Genomic DNA, 17,694 nt, shown 5'->3' on the forward strand with positions numbered 1-17,694 from the left:
GGTGAACTCTTCTGCTGAGCAGGGAGCCAGGTATCTTCAGGCTCCAACATGTCCCAAAAGGAACCAGAAGGACCCTCAGCTCTGATGTTTGAATAGTCACTCTGGAGAGCATTCTGGCCATCCCATGAGCCAGTCACCTCAGCTGTCAGCATCTATCCTCCCTCTCCCCAGCTCCCTGCAGGGCATCGGTCCCCACCTTCCAGTGCAGGCTGACCTTTGTTGAGAACCTGCTCTTCACTTTTCTTCCATGATTTCGTTCAATCCGAATCCCCCCGCTCCCTCCACAGTGAATTCTTTTAGGATGTCTGTGATGTCACATACCACTAATCAGGTGCACACATGTACTCCAGGGAAGAAGCACAGTCCTGAGGTTGCCTCTGGGGATCCATGAGTAGGGGCCCGGATTTCCACTCTTGTTTGTGAAGTAAGTCTCTCTCCATCTCCATCTTCCTTTCTGTCTCTCCCTCCCTAGTAAGGTAGGGGAGAAGAGATGTGTATAGGCAGGAAAATGTCACTCACCAGCCCAGTGAGCTAGCCCAGGTCATGCCAGGACCAGGAAAGGAGTAGTAGGAACCAGTGGGGTGAATCAGGGCCACCTTCTCAGACAGGGAGGGGCCCCCTGCACCCTGGTCCTCGGGAAAGGAGGCAGCAGAGACCTGCAGAGGCTGGTGGGAGTAGACTTGGCAGCACAGAACCAGAACCGGAACCAGAACCAGATGCAAGAGGAGGCAGGGGAAGCGGCGAGGTTGGGAGGGAGTCAGGAAAGAGCAGCTTGGCCTGTCTGTCTGTCTGTGTGCCCACGAGCCACAGGCCTCCCCTTCCACAGGGAGCCACACTGGACAGGTGAAGCCTTTCGACCAGCTCAATCATCGTATTTATTCTAATTGTATCGTAATCGTCCCCAAGGAGGCTGGTTCAAATGAGCTTGACATTATTAAAATTTTAATGCCCGGTTTTCATAGCTGAATGAATATTTAAAGGGTATGTCCCAGCTTAAGTTATGATGATGAAGAAATTAATGGAATGTCTTGTTTAATGCATGGATATGTGTTGATGCAAAAAGTGGCAGAGGGATGGGGAGGGGGAAGGGAGGCAGAGCCTGAGTGGAAGAGGAAAGGGGCATCCACCGGCCCACGCCCGCCACAGGCAGGAGTAGAAACAGCTCTAGGTCTGGGCCAGGCCCACTCGTTTCCCCAGAGGGGCGCTCGGCTGGAAGTAGAAACACAGTCCACAAGGGTTTGTGATGTCCCCAGAGGACCGACCCCAGGAGCCTCCAGAGAAGCTGCAGGTAGCTGTTCCTGACCCAGGGAAGGCAGGTCTGGCTCACCAAACCCCCTTCGGGCACCTGGAGGAGGACACCAACTGAAGGCCATGGGGCATCCATGGGGACACTGAGGACATCTCTGAAAGAGAATCGGCAGGGAAGGCTCCTGTGCCCCAGCCTGGATTCCCAGCAGCCACAAGCCCCAGGGCCCTGCGGGGAGGACAACGCGCTAGTGGAGAGGAATGGCTGACAGAGGAGCAGAGACGGGGGCAGGAAAAGCACCAAAGGGGTCCTGAGGCAATGGCCAGGGTCCCAGGGGGCAAAGTTGCAAGAAGGGCAAGGAGATGGCACCTGGCCTTCAGTCTTCCTCCTGGTCTCGCTCTTGGCTCTTCCCTCCTCTCCTGGCTCTTGCCCTGACCCCTCTGCTTTCCTTCACCCTTGCCCTCTCTGGCATTCTCTTCACCTCTCCCCTTGCTCTGTCATCGTGCTCTGCCTCGTTCTCTCCCCATCTCTATTGCCTGGCCCAGGCTCCTCTCCCAGGACAGATGTGCTCCTTCCTCCTCCCTCTTCAGGGCAGAGTCAGGGCTGGGTGAGGCTGGCAGAGGACTAGGGGAGGGAGGGAGGTTTCCCTTCAGGCCGGGGCCACCTGTACACAGCCTGCTCCAGCTGAGAAATCTTCCCAATCAAGCCTGACACTTTATTTCTGCTGAGAATTAAGAAAGCACAGGGCCGTATATTATCTCACCATCTAGCCCGGCACCTCTCTGACAAGCCCCTCAAAGGCTGTCTGGATGCTGACCACCATCAGATTATAATGGGACATGAAAAATGACCCCAGGAGCTATGGCTGCATGGGAACCAATTCAATTCTCCTTTACCAATCTGTTTAGAGCACCCCGTAGGTGCCTAGCCCATGGCTGAAGGCAGCTGGGAGGCTGGATAAGACCCCATGTTCCTGCTGTCAGAAAGCCCACAGTAAAACTGGAGAGAAGCAGAGGGGCCTGTGTGTGAGGGGTGAGCCCAACAGCACACCATGGAGGAAGTCTGCCTGCACCATGCAGGGACTGTCCGGTTGGGAGGGCTCCTGGGGCAGGGATGCTAGGCCAAAGCATAAGAGGCGCCCAGGTACCAAGGACAGTGGGCTGGCTGCCTGCAACTGGGGTGGCCTCTAGGGCGGAAGCCTGCACACACAGGGAGATTTCATTTGCCATGGAAAATGGGACCCATCATATCAGAAATAGCTCTACCCTGGCCATGCCAATCCGCAGGACTCACCCCAGCTGCTCTCAGGCCCAACCAGAGAAGACTGGCCATAAAACACAGAAACGAGGTGCCAGGAAAGGAGTCTCCTCCAGTGGTCCCAGCCTTCCTCCCACACAGGATGAGGCCCCTAGGGATGTGGGGTCTGCCTAGCATGCTCTGGCCCCAGGAATGGCATCACTTCCCAGTTGGGACAGAGCAGCAAAGCCCAACAGATTCTGATTCACACTCTTCTGCCTGCCCCTTCTCAGCCAGGCCTTCCTCCCATCCTTGCAGGGGAAGCCTGAATTCCCCATCTGGCTCCCTGCCCCCCTCTTTTCCCCCCACCCCCCTGGCCTCTGCTTGGAACTTTCCTGGACCATCCCAAGCCCATTCCACCTGCTCCCAGCATCTCCTAAATGAGTAGACAGATGTCAGGAGTCCTGGGTTCATCTTGATATCACCATTTACAACCTTTGTGACCTCAGGCTAACTTCTTAATCTCTCTGAAACTCCATTTCCTTTATTTGCATACATCATAGGAGAAGTTGTGATGATCTAGCAATGCGATGCGGATAGCAACTGTTCCTGTTCTCAGGGGTGTTGTGGATCCTTGGGGAGGCCTGGGCTGCCTAAGCTCCACCCCCACTTGCAAGTCAAATTCCAGCCTTGAGTGTACCTTTTTAATGGAAAATGTGGAGCTCCTTGTAGTACCCTTCCCAATGGGGTACCAATCAGGCTTCATGAACTAGGGGGCTTATTTGTTGGTTAGAGCTGTCATAGCAAAGTACCACAGACCAGGTGACTTAAACAATGGAAATGTATTTCTCACAGCTCTGGAGGTTGGAAGTCCAAGATGAAGGTGTGGGCAGGATTGGTTTATGATGAGGGCTCTCTTCCTGGCTTGAAGACGGCAGCCTTCTTGCTGTGTCCTCCTATGGCCTTCTCTGTGTGCACATCCCTGGTGTCTCTTCCTCTTCTTGTGAGGACATCAATCATATGGGATGAGGGCCCTACTCTTATAACTCCATTCAACCTTAAGTATCTCCTTAAAGGCACTATTTCCAAATACAGTAACACTGGGGGTTAGGGCTTCACCACATGAATTTTGAGGGGACACACTTCAGTCCATAACAGAAGCCAAGTGGACTAGGCTCAAAGCATGAATAGACTGTCAAGAGGAGGAGACTGGGAGGGACAGCAGGGAACTTGCAGGCCCAGGGAATGGACCTGGGGGAGGAAGGTGCCAGGATGTGCGGTGGGACTGGTGCAAGAGGTGTTGGGGCCAGATTTTGGCCAGGGGAGTCAGGCAGAAAAGATACTTGATTTGCTGGCCCAAAGAACCTGGCCTTGGTCTCCCTTTATGGGATAGGTATTTTTCCCATTTACTTCCTCCTTGGTCCCCTCCTCCTGGAGCAGCTGAGGTCAAATGAGATAAAATATGACAAAGTCAAAGGCCATTGTATTGGTAGCACTCATGTGCCTACTCATCCTGGCTGAATCCCAGCTCCGCTGCTCCTCAGAGCTTTGTTCTTCTCATTGAAAAGATGGATATAATAATCCCTACCTCAGAGAATTGTAAAATTACATAAGCAGAAAAGCTGTAGAAATCTGTCCAAGAGAACATCAGGGCTGGAACTGGGTCCAGGTCAGTCCTTAAGATCTGTTTGGGGGAGAAGAACGCCGCAGGTTTCAGAGAAGGGAAGGCTAGGAGGGTGGGGCATTCCAGGAGGACAGGGCAGCCTAGGAAAAGGTGAGATGCTGAGTCCCAAGCAGTACTGGACAGGGAACCAGGAGCAACCTGGCTCCCTCCTGAATCACCTCTCCCATAGCCAGATGCCTGGGTGGCCTTCTGGATCCTTCCCTCAAGGACTGGAAAGGAGCTGGTTCACAGGGAAGCCAGGAACTTCATTACATTCCTCCTCCTTCTTCCTGTGATTGGCGTTTGTTGTAACACGGCAGTGTTCTCTGCTGCCAGGACTTGGGAACAAAGCACCTTGCTTCCCCTCAACTCCATAAGGGATGTCAAGTGGGGACCTGGTGGTGAACAATGACACCCTGGTCCCTCTCGGTGGGCTGGCCCCGGCCTCCTCCCCTGCTGCCTCTGGCTACCTGTGCCTCCTTCCTTGTCGGCTGCGTCCTGCCTCCCATCTCTGTCCTTCCCGGCCGCGGCTCTGCCCTTCCCCTGGCCTCGTGCTCACCTTGCTGAGTCACAGGCACCCATACTCCCCCACCCAGTTGTCTTAATGCAGCCAAAACTCACTTCAAGTCCTAGACCAGAAGGCAGGAGAAAGCTTGTGACTGGCTGGTCCAGTCGCTGTACGGGAGGGAATTGGCAACGGAAGGTCTCAAAGCGCATGACAGATATGCAGAAATCTCCCCGCAGGCCCCGTTTCCCAGCCGTGTCCTGCCACATGGTAGCCTTGGGAAGCACCTGAATGCCTCTTGACCTCAGCCTCTCCATCTCTTAAATGGCGATGTTTGTACCTGCCCCACTGCCTCTCTGAGTTTGAGTTTGTGAGAGAAATGCAGATGCAAGAAAGGCTCAGGGAGGTGCGTAAGGGCAGAAACACTGGTGAAGACATCAAGTCCAAATCCGCTTGCATGATTCTCCTCATGTTTATTGCTTAAAACATGCTGAAACCTCTGGGCTGTAGAGCCCACCCTGGTGCCTCTCGGTGAGCCTTGAAGCCAGGCAGCCAAGCCCGGGATGCTTGGAGTCCAGAGACCCCTAGTGGCCTGAATGGGCCATTGACACAGATCCCCAAGAGGGAAGACAGGCTGGCAGGCTAGGGGAGTCAGGCGTTGCTCTCCTGTCCCCCTGGCACCCAGACACCATAGGGGACAAGTAGCTGTGCCCACTCTGCGCACTCCCTGAGAGAACGGCCCGAGTTGCAACCGGGAGCCACAGCCCTGAACTCTGCTTTAACCTTGGAGCTGGATGGCCCAGAGCGTTGGCCACGCCTGACCCACAGGCCACATCTACCAGCTGGTAGGTGCTGGGATGAAGCTGGATGCCCTGGCCTGGGTAGGGTCCATCTGCAGCCAGTGACAGCTCATTTCCATAAAGGCAGATGTCTTGAGTGAACCAGGGCTGAGCCAAGGGTGTACTTTGGGGACACAAAGGCCTGTGCGACACAGGGACGGGCAGCATTTCTGTCAACCTGAGATTCTGCTATCAAAGGCTAGCAGGACCTGCCTGGAGTAGGAGGAGGAGGCACCGGTCTCCTGTCCAGAGACACCCTCCTGAAAGAATGGGGCCATGGGGCTGTGCCGTTGAGGGGAGACGGGCACTGCTTTGGTGAAGGTGTGTGTGCTTGCAGCAGCGTGTGGGAGCATGTGTCTGTGGATGCAGTCTGTGTACCTGCATCCACCTGTGCGCCTGAGTGCTGGGTGTCTGCCCCTCACCCACAGGCCTGCTATAACTCTGTCCCCCTGTGCTCTGTTGCAGATGAACCGGCCAATCCAGGTGAAGCCTGCGGACAGCGAGAGCCGAGGAGGTAGTAGCTGCCTGCGCCAGCCCCCTTCACGTGAGGGCCCACTTGTCTCTGCCCCTCCCCTCCCCTTCTCACTCCTCCCTCCTTTTCCCGATGCAGCAATGTGATGCAGCGACTCCCTGCCTCCTCCTCTTGCCCCTCTGGGGATCTCATGGCTGAGGGTTGGGGACAGAGCTTTGGAGCTCTGGGTGACTGGTGTGGAGAGATGAGGGAAGGTGGGCGATTGGGGTCTTCCAGACGGTGGGGTTTCTGCCTCTCTGAGTAAACAAGTGCCATGTCTCGGGGCATTCTTCTCCCCTCCGTTAAAACACCAAAAAGGGTGTGCCCACCTCGGTGTTGCCAAGGAAAACCCCACCGTGATGGGGCTTGTGCAGTCAGAAAGGAGACAGGAAGTGGTCGTAACTGTGCCGTAGGAGGATTCAGGCCACAGGAGGCAAACCTGAGTGGCCCATGGGAGTGTGGGCACTCAAGGCCAGCACTGAGGCAGAGATCCTGGAGATAGAGGCAGGCAGTCGGACAGGTGTCTGGAAAGGGACAGAGGAGAAGGACACAGCCTCACTCCACAGACACTTGTCCCAGAACGTGAAGCCCGCTGGAGACTGGCCATGGAGAGGCTGGGTAAGGGAATGCCACACCTTGAGGCTCACCCCTGGAAGGGCCAGGCAGATGGCCAGCCAGGGGCAGCTCCGTCACCAAGTGACAGCATCCTCTTGGCATAGTGCCTGTGTGTCTGTACTGCCCCTCCCTCCTCATCCTAGTCACAGAGTAACCAGGGCCAACCCTAGGCACAACCCTGGCCCTAGGCTCTCCTAGATGAGATTCAAACATACTCTGACATTAAAGAAGATGAAAGGCAAGGACATGGCAAAGAAAATACATCCAGCATCCAAGATCAGGCCTCTCTTACCCAGGCACTAGCTCCTCCCACAACAAACTGCCCCCATGATACAGAGTCCATCACACCTCACCTGTGGGAGAGAAACAGACTCATCGGCACAATAGGGTAGAAGAATGTGCAGGTTCCCGCCAGGTCCCCCCTTCCAGGCCCATGGGGAGGGAGGCATTGTCCTTCCTGATCACCAGCCCCCAGCACTCACACTGAGCCTCATCCCCACTGGGCCCTGTCCCGATGTTGCTCTGAACTGAGCTCTCAGGCACTTCCCCGGGGAAGGGGGCCAAACAGAGGCTCCGAGCAGGTGAAGGACCCCCAAGTAGAGACTCTGTCCTCTCCACCAGCAAGGGGCCCCAGCCTGAATTCCCACAGAGGAACAGCCAGGCAGTGAGCCAAACAGCCATACAGAGGTGGGACAGTCCCAGAGGACAGACAGGCAGTGGCTCCCCACCTCCAGCTTCCTCCCACAATGGGAGAGACCTTGGCCGCTCTTCCGCCAGAGACAGGAGAGGCCCAGAAAGGGTTTAGAAAAATTGAGAACACCCATGAGGCCTCCAAGGGGAACGTAAGGAGTTGGGGCCTTTTGTTGCCCTGAGAAGGTGACATTAGGTACAGCCTCCAAAGTGGCCCCAGCCTACCCTTCCTCCCGCCGGGACTGGGGTATCCAGTATGAGGGTCCAGGTAGTAAGATGGGACAGCCGGTCACAGCTGCCCTCCACCTCCCGGCTAGGAGCTCTTGGCTTCTGCCAACCCTGCCACGCCCTGGGCTCTGACCTGAGTGTCTGTGTTCACCACCCTCCCCTGGCCCAGGCCCAGCGCTCCAGGTTTCTCCCTGCTCATTAGATCAGCCAGGAACTGAGGAATTTCTCTCCCCCTCATTTCCTCAGAAAGTTTACCGGGAAATCAAGGGCAAAAAGTCAAGTAGGCGAAAGCTACTTGCAAATTTGGAGAGCCAGTTGTCCTGGAGGGTGCTGTGGTGTGGCCGCTGGTGATCTGCTCATCCTTGGGGTCTGGGCCTGCCCAGAACACTCCTTCATCCCCTCAGTCAGGCCTCTGCCGTCCAGCCCCAGCAGGGCACTGACCCAGGCACAAGGCCTCTAGGACTCAGGCCCCTCCTAACCTTGACCTCAGATCCTACCCACTAGGGCTTGGGCTGGTGTCTTGGTGCTGCCTGAAGGGATCCCATGGCCCAGGGCACAGACACACCTCCTCACACCCATGGAGTGCTCTGGTCCTAAGGATCCTGGTAGTCAAGGTCCAGTTGGTTGAGGGGTAAAGATGCTTCAGGCGTGAGGGGCCCACGTGAGCAAAGCCCACCTGGTTTGTGCTGCCTGCTCCTGTCCCTTCCTTGGCAGTGAGAGGAGTGCCATCCTCGATCAGCCTTGTCCAGGGCACATGAGGCCCACAGCAGTGGGAGGGGTGTCTCCTGGAGACCGTCACCCAGGCACACAGTGACCCACCTGCAGCCCCCTGTTCACACGGCCCGGCCAGGAGGCAGTGGCACAAGGAAGCTCTCACGGATGGGCAGGAAAGCTGGGATAGTAGGTGCCAGCAGCAGTTCCGGAGAGGAGATCCCCCAGGCAGGGGCAGCCAGAGGCCTCAGGGGAGGTGGCACTTCTGGTCTTGAAGGTGGGAGATCCCACATCTGGAGAAGGGAGAATGGCGTGAACAAGGGCCACCAACTCAGGCCTCTGAGGGCCACAAGGAGGCGCCATCTGGTGCAGGGCAGGCAGGTCAGAGTCCAGGCCATTTTCTCCAGCACTGGAGAGGGTGTCTGGAATCCCCTCTGCCCAGCAAGGCCGTGCTGGGCTCTAACTCAAACCTTTCTCTCCCTGAACTTGCCTCAGAGGCAATAGCTCTCTGACTCCAAGATGCTAACCTCATCGGCTTTCCCCCATATATCTCCTGTGGCTGACGCTCGCCCCGAACCAGATTAATCAGCTCTTTTATTCTTCCTGCAGCAGAAAGTGGGGGGTAGGGGGAGGTGGGGGGAGAGCCAAACCTAAACATCTATCTATTAATTGCATATTCAATATTAAACAGCGAGATGGCCCTGAGTCAGCACTATCACCAAGCTGTGTGTGTTTTTTTTAAAGAAAGTTAGTTTAAAATAATTTAATAGCCATTAAATACCTCTGGGGAGAAGGAGAAGGGGGGAGAAGTGAACAGTTTAAAAGATTAAAGAAATAGGCAACAGGATAGGGGAATAGAGAGAAGGAATGGGAGAAGGATGGAGAAGGTGGTGTGATGGCAGCGGGCAGGACCAGAGGAGAGAAGGGAAGGAGGTGAGAAAAGTAGAGAGGTGAGGGGAGAAGCGGCAGCAGGAGGAGGGGGAGCGAGGCCTTGAAGACAGTGGGTGAGGGAAGACGGGCACAGTGGTGTGGGGGCAGCAGAAGCCGGCAGTGGCCGCAGAAGGAGGGGGAGGGTCAGCCCCAGGCCTGGCTCAGCAGTGAGCCTGGTTACGAGGCTCACTGTAACCCAGAGGACACAGGACACCCGTCCCCAGCTGCCCTCCAGGTACTCTTGAATGCTTGTAAGCAGCACAGAAAGATGTCTTATCTGCTTAGGATTTGGGCAACATGTGAGGGCCTTTGGCTAGGGGGCAAGAGGAAGGCTTCTCTCCACCTCACCCAGCACAGAGCGGGCTGCAGCCCACTGCATGGCCATATCGTGGTTCCACCTTCTCATCCCCCATCTCAGGCCTCTAGACACATTCCTGGTCACATCCACCCACATGTACGAGGTGTGGGGGTGTCTAGGGACGGGCATGGGCAGAGTGTTGGCAGGTCTGTGTGCACAGGAGTGGCTTTGCAACTTTCAAGGCTCCTGACTCTGACACGCATGGATTGCTGGCTGAGGCTGACACGCCACTGTCCTATCAGGAGCAGTTCAGGGAGCTCTTTTTCCTTTGGTGTGAGGATAGTGCCAGCCTTGCCTCTGGAGGGTTTGGAGTGGAGATACAGGTACAGAAGGAAGTGGAGCTTGCCGGGTGTTTGGCTGGAGCTAGCACCAGGAAGAGTCCAGGAAGCGTACAGGATGCAGTTCTTGTTCTGGTGGAAGGTTCTTATCCGGAATGAGCTCCAGCTCAGGCACACCGCCTTCTCTGGGCCTCCATCTCCTCACCTGGGGGTCTCAGGAGTCGTTAACCCCAAAGCTGCTATTTACAGAACACTGACTGAGTGTTAGGGATTTTATGGAAATATGGTTTTGTTTTGTTTTTTGTTTTGTTTTTGAGACAAAGTGCTTTTGTCACCTAGGCTGAAGTGCAATGGCACAATCTTGGCTCACTGCAACCTCCGCCTCCAGGGTTCAAGTGATTCTCCTGCCTCAGCCTCTGGAGTAGCTGGGATTACAGGTGTGTGCCACCACGCCTAGCCAATTTTTGTATTATTAGTAGAGATGGGGTTTTACCATGTTGGCCAGGCTGGTCTCGAACTCCTGACCTCAGGTGATCCACCCGCCTTGGCCTCCCAAAGTGCTGGGATTACAGGCATGAGCCACTGCACCCAGCCAGAAATATGTTTAATTTATACAGCAACCTCAAGGTATGGATGTTCTTGGCTCCACTTAAAGGTACAAACCAAGGTACAGAGAGGCTAGATAACTTGGTCCAGGGCACACAGACAGAAAGTGGCAGAGCCAAAATTCTAACCCCTACCTGTCAGCCACGAGAACCCAGGTTACCTATATTCCTCTCACTCCCAGGAGGGCTTCTTGGACTCTGGGTGGCCTAGGGGCAGTGGGTAGGCACCACAGACATTTGTCTCACCTTTAGGCCCATTCTCAAGGTGGCTGAAGTGAGAGGAGCGGGGTTCTAGGTGAGGGAGGCAGGGCTAGGCTGGACAAGGAGCTTCCAGACCTACCCATGAGACATGAAAGACCAGGGTAGGAGTGGATCAGAGAAGAGAGAACTCACTGTGGCCTGGAGTAAGCAGGAAGGGCTTCCTGGAGGAAGTGGGAATTAGGAATTAGATCAAGAGGTATAGAGCTGGGATATAGTGAGGACACAAAGTTAAAATGGGGCCTTGAACGCAAGGCCAAGGGGTTGGGCTTGTCACCATTGGAAGCAGGAGCATTGATCCTGGGTAAGAGATCACAGACAGACAGCAGGAATGTTCCTGGGCAGGAAGAGAAGAGAGGACCCCTGCTACCACCACCAGGAGCAGGGGTTCCAATTAAGTAGGGAATAAAGGCCAAAGAAGAGCCTCCCCAGGAGCCATCTCTCTGCCTGGGGGATCCAGTTATCCCCCAAGAGCACACTGGAACAAGTTGTATTTAAACTCAGATTTACCCCCAAAATAAGCAAACCAATTTCTTAACCAGTGATGCTGGCTGGGGACAGAGCCAGGTGGAGAGCAGGCCCCTCCCTGCCTGCCCTGAACGTGGCAGCTGGCCCCCTCAGAGGTGATGATACCTCCCTAGGGCATGCGCGGTGGTGTCCTGTGCCTCCTAGCAGGCAGACACACCCAACCCCAAGACCCCAAAGCTGGCTCATGCTCAGCTTCTAAATGGAGTCCCCATGGGTGTCCGTAGGGAGCTGCTCTGCAGTCCTGACCACTTCCTCTCCTCCCAGGTCTCAGTCCAGGTGACAGAACAATCCCTCCACCAAGGTACCTCCTGCAGCCAGGCTGTGGGGCCTCTTTTCAGGAGTCAGAGACGAGGAAGCTCTGACTACCGTGGCCTTAGGAAGCCAGTTTGTTTGGGAAGCTCCTGGGCTGAACGGAGGTGTGTGCCCAGCCCGCTCAGTGGGTCCAAGAGGGTCAGCAGCCAGACAGGGGCCCTGCAGGAGGGGACAAAGTGGCTGAGACTTGGCTCAGGTATAGCAGACTGCAGATGCATGCTATCTCCCCTGTGTCCCTGGGGAGGACGTTTCTTTCCCGCCTCCCTAGGAGTGTGTGTGGAACTGGGCGTGTCTGCAGTGCCTCTATCGGTGACCATGAGTGCATGGCACACTGGGGGGTGCTTCCATGGGAAAACTGTGTGACAGCACCCCGGGCTCCTCCAGACACAGTGCAGATGAGGTCCACTTTGGCTAAACCCCAGTGTGATGGTTACTGCTAGGAGGTGGGGACGGTCTTTGATGATGCTGGCTGGGGTGGGGCACAGAGTGGGGCCACCAGGTTTTATCTCATCAACACAAAATGACAGAAAAGCCAGCAAGGAGGCTGGCTGGGGAGAAGTTAGAAACCGTGAAGAGTTGGAGAAGAGTCCTGGAAAAGAGGGGACTCGAGGACGCCCTAGGGGCTGCCACCTGTCTGTCTTCATCTCGTCCGTGTGTCTGCACCTGTGTCTGCCTCTGTCTCTGTCTGTCCTGTGGGCTCCCTTTGTCCCTTTCTACCCAACGGCCACATGAGAACCAAGTGGAAACTCGGTTCAGCAGGGCCTTGGGGATAACAGGCCCAACTCTTGTCTCCCAAGGTACAGGCTTAGGAGGGGGCAGGTCTAGCACTGGGGAGTCCATCCAGAGGGAACATGGCAAGAAAGAAAACCACCTTCTAGGGTCTGCCACCCCTCTCCAGGAACCCGGAACTGAAAAGCACATGACACACAGACACACACGGGTGGCCACCTGCATAGCAGAATCAGGCCCGATTGCCTAGAGAAGCTGCCACATGAAACCACCAGCCAACAACACACCTCTAGCTGTGGCAAGTGAGGCCCGGGCTGGAGGTCCCACCGCTGAGGGGCTCCTGAGTCTCTCCCTGGCCAATGGGAGCCTATTTTCCTTCAGGGGCTTCTATCAGGCCCAGGGGAGATCAGCCAAGCAGGCAGCTGAGAACTGAACCCAGGACAAGCGAAGGGGGGCAGGTGAAGGCAGGCAGGGCTGAGCTGGCCATGAGAATGTCCTGTTGTTCCCCCCACAAACTGCAGGGAAGGCTGGAGGAGGGAAAGGGGAGTAGCCTGAGGCACCAGCCAGGAAGGAGGTCTTGGCAGGGTGGTGGCCCTAAGCTATCTGCAGACCCCCTGGGAAGTTTCAGAGGGTGAATGGACCTCTTTTATGTTCCCTTACCCTCCCCAAGTCCTGCAGAATTGCTCATCTTCCTCCCTTAGCCTCCGTATCTAGGTCTGGGAGCCCAAGAAAGTTTCTTTCTTTCCTTTTCTTTCTTTTTTTTTGAGACAGTCTCACTCTGTCAGCCAGACTGGAGTGCAGTGGTGCGATCTTGGCTCACTGCAACCTCTGCTTCCCATGTTCAAGCAATCCTCCTGCCTCAGCCCCCAGAGCAGCTGAGATTACAGGCGCCCACCACCATGCCCAACTAATTTTTATTTATTTATTTATTTATTTATTTGTATTTTTGGTAGAGACAGGGTTTCACCATGTTGGCCAGGCTGGTCTCGAACTCTTGACCTCAAATGATCCACCTGCCTCGTATTCCCAAAGTGCTGGGATTATAGGCATGAGCCACAGCGTGGCTGGGAGCCTGTGTTTCTTCCCTCCCTGCACTCCCACATCTTGTGTCTCTGTGTCCACGTCTCTCAGCCTGTCTCTGGTGGGACCTGGGCAGGGCGAGGAAGGCATGAGAGGGATGGGGTCAGGTCTGACAGCCTGGGAGGCATCCCTGAAACAGCTGCTGGCCAAGTGTCCCACGTTCCTGCAGCCTTTAGCGGCTCCCAGCACACTTTACGGGGTCTTCAGGACGTCCCCTCACGGCGCCTGCACTGGTGTGGCAACGGAGTCCCGCTGTGCCAGCTAATGAGGTTGGACACAATGTGAGTAACTAGGCTCCCAGGCTCTCCCTGAGGCCACGTTCCCCACCATAAACCCGTGGCCGATTGCATCCTCCCGGCCCCTCCACCATCTGTAGCCCTGTCGGTTCCTGCGGCTTTTAAAATCCTATTTAAATTCCTCATTACTCCTCCGAGCATTATTTTATTTCTAAACAGACACAGACAACGTGTTGTCTGCAAGGGCTTCAGGGCCTGAATGGCGCCAGCTGTGGAGTGTGGGCCCAAGCGGGGGCAGCGACGAGCAGCAGCGGTGGGACAGGCCCTGGGGTGTGGCTGGGGAGACCCCTAGCCACAGCTGCTGACTTTCGGTACTGGGTTGGTTTCTCCCTTCCAGACTCTTCTAGCTATTCTGTCCCGCGCTAGGAAGGCAGTTTAGTGAGTGTGCAGATGAACTGGACATGCAAGCTGGCCCCGCTTTACAAAAATTCACTATACAGAAGTGTCAATTTTCCTATCTTAGGAGTCAGCGAGTGACTCACTGGACAAAAGCTTCTGGGCGCACAGACACTTCTCAGAGCTCTGCTGAGGAAGCCCTCGGCCCAGGCAGGAGGGGCTGCAGAGAAACATCCAGAGGACTGGGATCACAGCACGTTGAAAATTAATCTGAAATTACACTGAGTCCATAAGAAACTAAGAGCCTCCTCCCAGGTCCAGCATGTCCTTACTCACTGATTTGGTGCTGGTTTGGACTCTGCCTGGGAGACCCCGGGATGAACAGAGCTAAACCCACCCCAGCATGGAGGGTGCAGTCTGGGAGAGAAGGCGTCCAGTGACTGAAGGAGGAGTCTGCCCCTCAGAGCCGGAGAACCCCCACCCTCACCTGCCCACCTGCCTCCACAATTCCTGTCCCACAGAGGCCTCTGAAAGGTGGGTCGTGTGTGGGTTCCAGTTGTGGCCCCTGTATATGTGTTTTGGGGGCTGCATATCCTTGTTCCAGACCCTGTTCCAGACCTGGACACCCGCAGCTCATCACCATAGCCCTTTCACAGCCATGTCCTTGGCCAAGGGTCCTGGAGAGGCATCACAGGAAACCAAGGGGAGTTTGGACTGGGGGATAGCTACCTGCCCAGTTGGCCAGGACACTGCACCTCCTAGGCCTGGGGGGTGGGCAGGAGCCCTTGTGTCTACCCTACCCCTACCCTATGAGTCTGCCTCTCACCCAGTTTGCATTTTAAAACATTTTTAAGAAGTAAAACAACTCCACTGCCTCTTTCAGTCTCCTCTCCAGGCCTTGGGTGCCTGCTTTGCCTGCCTGTCCTGTCCTATCCCCTACCTGAATTTCTCAAGCTATAGGTGGGCATGTTTTCCCTTGAACACTAACCAGCCCCAAGTGCACGTCCTGACAGATCTTTTGTATACTTGAATCCCAGGTTTACTGGGGGCTGATGTTTAAAAAATGACATTACAACACAAGAGGTTCGTGTGAGACATAAGACAGCATGGCCAGACAGTCCACGGTGCTCAGACCAGCCCTGTGCAGGCAGTTTGAAAGATTAGGAAGGGCTGAAGGATTAGACACTTCCTGGCCAGGCCCAGTTGCTCACCCAGGGTATGGCTTCCTTGATGGTCAGGAAGTGCTGTCACCTATCTGACCACATTCCCTGCCATTTTTGCTTTAGCATTTCTAGCCATTAGGTTCCCTAAATCACGGTGCAGCATTCTTCTGCCTTGGGGTTTTGTTCTCAATGATCCCTGTTCCTTTTTTTTTTTTTTTGAGACAGAGTCTCGCTCTGTTGCCCAGGCTAGAGTACAGTAGTGTAATCTTGGCTCACTACAAGCTCTGCCTCCCGGGCTCACGCCATTTTCCTGCCTCAGCCTACCAAGTAGCTGGGACTACAGGCGCCCGCCACCACGCCCGGCTAATTTTTTGTATTTTTAGTAGAGACGGGGTTTCACTGTGTTAGCCAGGATGGTCTTGATCTCCTGACCTCATGATCCCCCCGCCTCGGCCTCTCGAAGTGCTGAGATTACAGGCGTGAGCCACCGTGCCCGGCTGATCCCTGTTCCTTCTGACTTAATTTTTTTTTTTTTTTTTTTTTTTTTTGAGACGGAGTCTCGCTCTGTCACCCAGGCTGGAGTGCAGTGGCGCGATCTCGACTCACTGCAAGCTCCGCCTCCCGGATTCAAGCAATTCTCCTGCCTCAGCCTTCCGAGTAGCTGAGATTACAGGCGCATGCCACCAGGCAGGCCCTTCTGACTTAAAATTTAAGAGAATCTTTGTCTCCTTTCTTTCTCAAGCCCCTTTGTAAAAATAAGTTTTAAAAAGCCAGGAAGCCACTTGTATTTACACAACTGGACCCAAACAGCAGCTGCATGAAGAATTGGTCTTTGTGGTTGGGGAAGGAAATGGCTGGTGGGGAAGAGTCCCCAGGGAGGGCCCTGCAGAGGCGCCAGTGGAGCAGGCACACATTATGAATATGTCTGTAACTCCTGCCATAGGTGCGAAAATATAATTAACTGCAAACCTGCTGAATTTAAATGGACTTTAGATTTTCAGCTGTGGGAGGGGGTGTTGATTGATCTGCATTTTGTTTTTGAAGTTTTTTTCAAATCCATTTGGAAAGTTAAGTTGAGACTCGCAGCTCCTCGACAAATTCCCTCTGGCCCCGGCTAATTTAACAAAGGATTGTTTCAGGGGAAATGGGATATTAATCATAGCAAACGGGCTTCTGGATGATATTTAAAAGCTGCCTCATGCCTGTGTGCCCAGGAATAGGAATGACAGAGAGAAGGCACCACGGCCTTCTCGTGTCCCATCCCATCGCCACTACCATGTCAGTACCGTCTGGCCCGGCCACTATGTGAGTGTGGAGGAGGGAGACTCCCACTTCCTTGGGAGATGGGAGAGAGGAGAGAAAGTTCCCAGGCAATCCTCCCAGGGCCAGGTGGTGTCCTCCACATAGCACAGATTGGGCCCTGATGGGCTGAGTGAGCAGAGTGAGCCCTGAATGTGATGTATCCAGCGCCCCCCTGGCCCCAGCACACTGCACTGAGGACAACCTGATTGGGTTCAGGTTGTGGGGATCAGGAACAACCGTGTTGCCTGATGACAACACGGGAATGGTGGGGCGTGCAGGGAGGGGTGATCATGGGGGAGGGACAGGAAAAGGGATGAGATGGCATGGACCAGAGAGATCAGAAGGGGTAGCACCTGCCTGGCCTTCAGAGGGGAAGAGGAGCTGAGCTTGGAAGAGCTCAAAGAGCAGAGTTTCCCGACTGGGAAAATAATCCGAACTAAGGCAGGCTTGGAAGAGCCCAAGAGGCCAGAAAGGGGGGCCTATTTTGGAGGAAAGTCAAGAATGGGAGCAATGATTTCTAGAAGCTGCTTTAAATTGATACATTTAGGTAAAGGGAAGTCATCTAAAGCTTTTGGGCAGGAGAGTTATGTGATAGAAATGGAGTTTTGCAAGCAATCATCTAGGGCTGCTGAACCGGATGGAGGGAGGGAGCGAGAGCAGGCGGGGAGCAGAGACCTGACTGGTCTTCACTGCCTGCCAAGCCCTCTGATCCCAATTCCATCCCCTTCTCACAGTGCTGTCTTGCCCCGAGAGCTGCATCCTCCTATTGCAAAGTGGATGATGACACCCCCTCGGAGCTGCCACAGGAGAAACATAGTTGGTGAACTGTGGAATCTTCCTTGATGACAGCTGTTGAGATTGTCATTTTATTTTTATAGTCCAGTCCATGGGAAAAGAGAGGAGGTGGCAGGGGTGATGACTTCTGGAAAGGTTTGATTGACAAGTGCAAATAGAAATCATGCTACCTGGGGCCACGGCTCTATTGAGCATGTGAATTACCAGAACGGGATGGGATAAGGAAGGCTTCCTGGAGGTAGTGATTATGGGAATGACAAGTCTACTGAGAGGACAAATCTAGGCTGTGTCACAGGCAAAGGCATGAAAACAGAGACAAGCAAGGCAAATATGTAACATCCTAGATATTTCAAAATAATGAAGAATTGGTTTGGCCGAAGAGCAGGGTCCACTTTCTGGAATAGAAAGACCCGGATTTGGTACACCGTGAGTCTCATTGCTGCTGACATCCCAAGGCGCGCACACCTCTGCTCACGCACA

General features: G+C 54.7%; 1 protein-coding gene across 43 annotated transcripts in view; it reads left to right on the plus strand.

Moving 5' to 3' along the window:
- The window catches only part of CELF4 (CUGBP Elav-like family member 4), a 318,992-nt gene that overhangs the window by 235,258 nt on the left and 66,040 nt on the right, over positions 1-17,694 (plus strand). For 24 of the 43 annotated variants that reach the window (XM_073006366.1, XM_037982942.2, XM_007974213.3 and 21 more), the window contains exon 3: positions 5,955-6,033. In XM_073006366.1, the coding sequence (XP_072862467.1) occupies positions 5,955-6,033 (79 nt within the window). The remainder of the gene's footprint in view (positions 1-5,954; positions 6,034-17,694) is intronic. The other 19 variants (XM_073006371.1, XM_073006383.1, XM_073006377.1 and 16 more) reach the window with 1 other exon arrangement.

Source organism: Chlorocebus sabaeus, chromosome 18 (assembly GCF_047675955.1).
Source record: "Chlorocebus sabaeus isolate Y175 chromosome 18, mChlSab1.0.hap1, whole genome shotgun sequence".
NCBI lineage: Eukaryota > Metazoa > Chordata > Mammalia > Primates > Cercopithecidae > Chlorocebus > Chlorocebus sabaeus.